The sequence below is a fragment of the Alexandromys fortis genome, unplaced genomic scaffold (genome assembly GCF_014885135.2).
Source record: "Alexandromys fortis isolate MF-2015 unplaced genomic scaffold, M_Fortis_MF-2015_v1.1 scaffold_187, whole genome shotgun sequence".
NCBI classification, from domain to species: domain Eukaryota; kingdom Metazoa; phylum Chordata; class Mammalia; order Rodentia; family Cricetidae; genus Alexandromys; species Alexandromys fortis.
Window position 1 is genome coordinate 2923847 of NW_026068088.1, and position 7980 is coordinate 2931826.

At 44.9% G+C, this 7980-nt stretch overlaps 1 protein-coding gene across 1 annotated transcript in view; it reads left to right on the forward strand.

Moving 5' to 3' along the window:
- LOC126488731 (protein mono-ADP-ribosyltransferase PARP14-like) overlaps window positions 1–7980 on the forward strand; it is a 29197-nt gene that overhangs the window by 6613 nt on the left and 14604 nt on the right. The window contains exons 4-5 of the mRNA XM_050122392.1: window positions 1762–1998; window positions 3898–6146. Coding sequence (XP_049978349.1) covers window positions 1762–1998; window positions 3898–6146 — 2486 coding nt within the window. The remainder of the gene's footprint in view (window positions 1–1761; window positions 1999–3897; window positions 6147–7980) is intronic.

A 7980-nucleotide genomic window follows, 5' to 3' on the forward strand; every position in this document is an offset into this window, starting at 1 on the left:
GAGAGAGAGAGAGAGACAGAGAGAGAGAGAGAGAGAGAGAGAGAGAGAGAGAGAGAGAGAGAGAGACAGAGACAGAGAGAGACAGAGAGAGACAGAGAGAGACAGAGAGAGACAAAGACAGATAGACAGAGACACAGAGAGAGACAGACAGACAGAGATAAAGAGAGAGAGAGAGAAGCCAGGGTCATCTTGTCCCCTACCTCCCCCATCAATGACTGGGACATTTCCCACAGGCCTCACTTGTTAAAGGATCCACTACTTCCCAAAGCACTTGGGTGAGGACTAAGACTTTAACACATGGGCCTCAGGACAGTTTCCTTCTAAACTATGGCCACTGTTGTGGGCCAGGCACTGGTCTATGGGCTGAGGCATAAAGATGACTAAAGTTATTGCTCCCTCTCTAGAGGAACTCAGTCTGGTAGGAGGAGGGAGGCGTGTGTGTCAATGAATAATGGAGAAGAAAGAGAGTCTGTCTCCCAGGTGTAGTAACCTGAGAGGGGTGGGAGACAGGACCGTGCATAGTTGTCCCCTCCTGAGTGTGTCCTCCAGCAGTGTCACCTGACCATCTCCACAGGACACCAGGCTTGTTCATACTGGCACTGCTCCCTCCTCTTATCTGTTTGGCAACCCCTGCTTTAGTGTTCAAATTAGAGACATATATAGTCCTTATGCGCTCTGAGTCTCAGTCCCCATTTCATCTGGTCCTGATTGGAGCTCCAAAAGGCAATTCAACTGTGCTCAATACCCATATCTTCCCAGTGATACACGAGCAAGGAATCTCTCAGATCCCAGCACAATGATTGGCACAGGACAGACCTATCACTTAAGCTGATAATTTAGAAGGGATAATTAGGCTGAGTCCTGAAGATAAATAGGACCAACTGAAAAAATAGAGGAGGGAGGGCTGTAGACATAGACCTATTTTAGTAGCCTGGTTTCATTGATACTTATCATCACAATAATACAAAAATACCTCTGTCTCCAATATTGGAGATGAATATTGCAAACTGGGCATTTCAGACGCAGGCATTGCAGATGCAGGCATTGTAGATAAAGGCAGTTGTATATACAAGTACAACAGGAACTTCAGAAACATGGTTTTCGTTGTTGTTGGCTTTTTCTTTTTTGGTTTCAGTTTTTTGAGACAGAGTTTTTTTTGTGTATCCTTGGCAGTACTGAAACTAGCTCTGTAGACCAGGTTGCCCTTAAACTCACAGAGATTGCTTGTCTCTGCCTCTGAAGTGCTGGGGTTAAAGGCATGATCACCAACACCTGATTCGTGAGTAGTTTTTCATGGAAACAAAAAAATAAAACTGAAAGTGCTACTTGGATGTGTGTTTGAAGCCAGTAGCCTGGCTGTGGATGTGGGCTCCTACCTCCTTCCATAGTGGGCATCAAGGGTCTTGAGAAAATAAGGAGAGGGGTGTCATTGTGAGGAGTGCATTCAAGAGGGTTAGCCATGGCAAAAGACAGCTCAGTAGCAGAAAATACAATTAGCTAGTTCCCCCATCTGGGTTTTTAGCAAAGACATTTCTTTCATACAATATAGAGATGTCATCAAATTTTTCTCAGTTGCCGGGCGGTGGTGGCGCACGCCTTTAATCCCAGCACTCGGGAGGCAGAGGCAGGCGGATCTCTGTGAGTTTGAGGCCAGCCTGGTCTACAAGAGCTAGTGCCAGGACAGGCTCCAAAGCCACAGAGAAACCCTGTCTCGAAAAACCAAAAAAATTTTTTTTTTCTCATTTTGTTTTTGTATTGTAGATACCAAAAAATTTATTAGCGATTGTATCGGTCACCATTGGAACCAACAGCTGCAACTTGCCCCGAGACTTCTGGAAACAACAAAAGTAGTTAGGGTGGAAAACCTGCCTCCTGGGGTAGATGACTACCAGCTACAGCTCTACTTCGAAAACCCTTTCAACGGGGGCGGAAGAGTCACCCAGGTCGAGTGTTTCCCAGAAGAGAGCTCGGCGCTGGTTGAGTTTTCAGACAGCAAAGGTAATGTGTCTTGGCCTGCCCCCCCCCCAGGAAGACCTGGATGGCTGGCCATTTCAGTCATTCCTTAATCTGTCAGAAATGGCACCAATCTCTCATTCATCTGGATTTGGTGCAGAACGAGGGCAGCAAGGCAGGCTCTGGAGAAGCAGCACAAGCTCATGAGAGACAAGGGAGAGTCTCTGACGAGTCCGGCCTGTGACTGAAGGTCGCCAATCTAGGAATGTTGACAGGTCATACTCACTGCCATAGATCTGTGTTTTATGTCCCTGCATTGATTCTCTAATCAACAGGTTTAGGGAGAGATGGACTCAGAAGCGGGTAGAGTTCTAGAAAGCGTTCCTGTTCCCCCTGTGCTGTCCCTGTGCTGAGACGGGATAATGGAGATTTCTCATAACCTGGGGAGGAGATGGAAGTCCTGTTGTTGATGACATCATCAGTGGTTCTTGAGTCAGACAGACTTGAGTTACAATCCTGACTGGTGGTCACAGGCATGGTGACCTTCGTGAGCCCTCAAACCTTCTGTTTTCTCATCTGTAGAGGGAGTGTTGGAGTTACCTCAGAGGATGCTGTAGGAGAAAAGGAAACAGTCCCTCAGCAGTGCTTGGCCTAAGGGGGTGCTGAGTCTGAGCTGGAGGTCACTCAGGCTGTCCACCCCATCTGGAGCCCTGTGGGAGGTTGGGCTTCTGAAGGTCACATTCCTTCCCTCAGGCCTGATAGCTGCCCTAGGACTGAGTCCTTCACCAGGGTATTATGTTTTAGCATCTTTTCTCCCATGGGTGCTATTTAAATCCAAGTTGTGGGATTGATTCTAATTTCCATGCTGATATTACTTACGCATGCCAACAGCTAAAACAAAGTGAGGTGAGTCCTGGAGAAAGAGAGAGAGAAAATGAGCATTGACCAGGGGTGGGTTGTGGTGACTTTCCTGGTACATGTGGTGACCAGGAGATATAATGGGGAAGGCCTTACTAAATTGTGACCTCTGGGGCTGGACTCTCCAATGACTGTGAGGATGATTTTGATTTGGTATAGGGGCAAGACCATGGGGTCTGGGTTGGCTTAAACTGGCAATTAACTCAGATACCTCCCTGGGTTTATAGAACCCTGACTTTCCCCAGCCTTGGCTTTCTCACTTCCATCTATGGGTGTAATAGAATCTCTACCTGAGAAGGCCACTGTCAAGAGCAAACACTGGAAATTCATGTCAAGTCATTGGAAAAGTAACACAGAGCTCTGGTACAACTATCTGCTCCTGAGAAATGAAATTAGCTATGGAAGTTAAATTCTGGGACTATACAAGAAGGGATGGATGCAGAATAATCAACCCAGATCATTAAAACATTATTTATTTATTTATTTTTATTTTATGTGCATTGGTAATTGTCTGCAAGTACATCCGTGTGAAGGTGTTGAATCCCCTGGAACAAGAATTAGAGACAGTTGTGAGCTGCTGTGTGGGTGCTGGGAATTGAACCCGGGTCTTTCAGAAGAGCAGCCTAGTGCTCTTAGCTGATGTGCCATCTCTCCAGCCCTTAAAACATTCCTTGTGCTGATACAAACACCAACCCCATGCTTGTGTCCAAATTTGTGTCTGTTTCTTATTGTGCCACATACATCAGTGACATCAGAAAACCAATATAATCAGCATGATTTCAGTGTAGAGCGATTTGGGTATAAAGTCATCATAGCCCTAAATGGAGTCTGTCTTCTTGTGGTTGGCATCAGTCTTCAGCTGAGCACGGGAGAATGGCACCTTTGAGTTCTACAAACAGCAGAGACTTTTGCCCTCTAGAAAAGTTTTTGTTGTTGTTTTTTTGTGTCTTTGGAAATGCATGACATTAAGATTATTGTAATTTATTTATGTATTTGTTTGTTTGTCTGTTTATTTTGTATCTAAAGTGTTAGACACCATTCTGGCCAAGAAGCACAGTTTCAACAGGATGCCACTGTCTGTCTTCCCCTATTATCCTTCTCTGGGCACAGCCTTGTATGGCGATGAGAAGCCGCTGGTCAAGCTTCCAGCATCTTTCCAAGAGTCACTGGGCCTTCCTTTGTGGAAGTTCTTTCAAAAAAATAATCATCTGATAAAGGAAATAAATGACAAAATGAGACGCTGTCACTGCGAGCTAACATGGTCTGACATCAACGGCACAGTGACCGTCAGACCTGCTGCCACCTTAGTCAGTCACAGACCAAGCATCAAGACCTGGCAGAGAGACGCCTCCGAGGTGCTGTGTGGCATCAAGACTAAGTATGAAGTTAAGGTGTTTGAAGTGTATCCACCAGTGTGGGACATCATACTGCATGAATTAGGAGATGACAGGGTTCTCATTGAGTTTGATAAGGAGAGTCTCACCTTAGCCGGAAAATCAGAAGATGTCCAAGACATCGGCCAGAAAATCAAGGAATTAATAGACAGCACCACAGAAAAGGTCCGAAAGGAGGAGCAGAGTCTGAAGGAGAACGTGGCCATTTCTCCAGGGAAACACTTTCTTTTGCAACACAGTGGTTTTCTGGATGATCTAAGGAAAGAGAACCCAGAGGTGGAGATTCATTACGATGCTGCCACTCAGCACCTGTGCTTTAAGGGATTTTATACAGATGTGTCTAAAGTAAATTGTGACATCCATGCAAAAATGTATTTCATGGCTCAGAAAGATGTCCCAATTCCTTCTGAAGTCTTCATGTTTCTGCAGCAAGTAGACAGTCAGGAATTCTCCAAGACTCTTTTTGAAGCACAAGAAAATTTTGCCACTTATAAGCTGAACAGTACAAGTCTTCTCTTGACGGCCTGTTCTTTCAGAGCCCTGGCAGAAGCAGAGAAGAAAATGCTTGATGCCTTGAGTTATAAAATCATTGAAGTTGAAGACAAGGAAATTTTTAGAGGCAATGCATGGAAAAAGAAAATTCACCCTTTGCAAAAAAGACACTCCTCCACTGCAAGCATCATGATAAAGAATGAATTAACTTCAGGAACTCCGGCGGAGGTCATCATTGCAGGCTGTGTGAAAGAAGTAAATGAAATCCACGGCCAACTTTTTGAATTCTTAGAGAACACCATGAAAATTGAAAGACTGGTTGAAATTGAACCAGTCTTGATTATGGAGTATTTACGGTCAGACAGGAAGCTATTCTGGCCAAAGATAAAAAAGGCCAATGTGCAGGCACGTTTTAAGCTGGAAGACAAACCAAAAGGCATTTTACTGACAGGATCCAAGAGTAAAGTTCTAGTGTGCATGAACATGGTCAAGGAAATCCTGGATTCAGTCTGCATTAAAATGTTCCAGATTGATAAGCCTGGTGCTAGGCACTTCTTCCAGGACAAAGCATCCTATTACAAAAGTGAGATCAAACGCCTGTATGGATGCATCATTGAGCTCCAGGAGGGAGCAGAGAAGGACAAAGGCAGCCTTAAAGAGCAGAAGTGCCTCTTACAGAAGGACATAGCCCCTGGAGTCACGCTGATTGTACAGCAGGGAGACTGGGCTCGGTTTCCTGCTGATGTGGTCGTGAATGCGGCAAACGAGCATCTGAAACACACTGATGGTCTGGCCCTCGCTCTTTCAAATGCAGCTGGTCCTGAACTTCAAGCAGAATGTGACAAAATAGTGAGAAATGGTGGCGTGGTCCTAACTGGCAATGCCGTTATCTCAAAACCAGGCAAGCTCCCTTGCCATCATGTCATCCACGCAGTAGGGCCTCGATGGGACGGAAATAAGGCCCAGGAGTGCGTGAGCCTGTTGAAGAGAGCTGTGGAACGAAGTCTCACCTTAGCTGAGGAGGTCAAGTGTCAATCCATAGCCATGCCAGCTATCAGCTCTGGAATCTTTGGCTTTCCCTTAGACAAGTGTGTGGCCACCATTGTTTCAACCATCAAAGACAACTTCCAACACCAACCAGACAGGCGCACCTTGAAAAAGATTTATCTGGTGGACATATCTGCAAAGGTTGCAGCGGCCTTTGCTGAAGCTGTAGAAACTACATATAAAGCCTCCCTCTCCCCAACAGCTTCCCAGTCCAGTTTATCAGCGTTAGAATTAGTGCCACCTGAGGAAACGCCACAGAAACAACAGACACAGGACTATGTGCTGGTGTCCCCAGAAGGCCTGAAAATCCAGCTGGTGGAAGAAGGTGTACTGAATGCCAAGGTGAGTGTCCCTCTCACCAATAATGTGCAATGATGTCACTGGCCTCTACTGTCTTTATTGAGGCTCAAGGGAAGACAGGGTGGAGAGAAAGGACTGAAGAAAATTCCCTGCTCTCCTACTCAGATCTTCAAACATTTTCCATGGACGCTGGACTTCTTCCCAAATCACTTAGGAGTAGAGATTGGTGTGTCTGTAAGGATCTAAAGGGCTCTGGGATAGGTCACTCCTTCCCGGTAACTGTGGTCCATAGCAGCAGACACTGCACGGCTCTCCTCATCTTCATCATTTCCCATCTGTCGTGTCTGCTCCATCTAGTGCTGGCTTCTGTCAGTTACAGGTGTGGGAGAGCATGGGGAATGCAGAGGATAGGATTTAACCAATGACATGAGGAAGGGTGACCTTGGGTGCTGGAGTGGACTAGGGAGCTCAGTTCCTGGATCCCATATGTGGGTCCTTTGTGAGGAAGAAGTGGGCAGGTGGGAGGGAGGGAGGTCTAGATGTTGGGAATTGTGTAAGGACAATTATCGTTTTGTGGATTTGTTGCAGGAAACTAATGTTCCAGTAATCCTCCTATCTCAGTCCTACAAACACACACAGACACACACACACACACACACACACACTGGTGATAGAGGCATGACCAGCCACTTCTTTTTGTCTTTCTCTGTCTCATCCTCAGCCCCAGATTGTGTGTGTTGGGCATGGTGGCACGTGCCTTTAATTATAGTACTTGTGAGACAGAGGCAGGCAAATCTCTGTGAGTTCAAGGCAAGCCTGGTCTACATAGAGACCTGTTGTCCCTCCCTTTGCCCTGAAAATATTTAATACCCTTTCAACACAGGCTATACTCATTGGAACCATAGCTATCTGAAGCAGGGCAGGCTGGTACCTTCTTCCTGGCCAGTAGCTGCATGTCGCTCTGCATGGTTGTAGCTGTGTCCTCCAGTGAATGTCTACCCCACCCTTCTGTTTGCTTCAGGAGGGTTGGGGCTGAGAGTTGGGAATCTGCCCTTTCTGTCACTTAGATAGGTCTGAGCATTTTGAGTTAAGACATTTGCTTGGTTGAGACTCAGTAGAAAGAGCATTTTCCTATCAGGCATGAAGTCCTGGGTTCCCTTAGCACTGCAGAAACATGGTGTGGAGGGACTTGTCTGTATAAGAAGCATTAAGGAGATGGAGGGAGGAAAATCAGAAATTCAAATTCAAGGTCATCCTTGGCTACAAAGTGAATTTGAGGCAAGCCTGAACTCTATAAGACCTTGTTTTTTTTTTTTTTAAAAAAAGATCATGGTGGGGAAGAGACAGAAATCTTTAATAAATAAATAAATAAATTAAAAAAAAGAAAAAAAGAAAACAACCAAACAATTTAGAGATTGTTTATGTGAACACTCTCTACTTTAAAATTCCTAAGTTTATTTGGTTAGATATGGTTTAAAATCTGTTAAAATTAAAACAAAGCTAGCTAAAATTTAAAGCTAGTGACACTGGAAATTGGTGATTTAAAATCTGTACATGGGTAATTGTAAAGGAAACATAGGACATGATTCCAGTTTGGATTGCCACCATTCTTTACTCAGGTGGTTGCCATTCTGCTGGAGTTAAAGAAAAGATGGCTGTCACAGGATTTCTCCATCATCTTGATTAGAGACAACCACGTGAGATGAGCCTGACCAGGAGACAACAGATCTCCAAGGTAGATTTTCATATGATAATTCATGTCCTGTCCTAAACACAGGGTTTATAAAAAATAAGAATTAAAATATTAAATCTACACCTCAATGCTTTTGTACACAGAAATATACCTTGCTCTGGCAGCTAAACTTTGTAGTTTAAC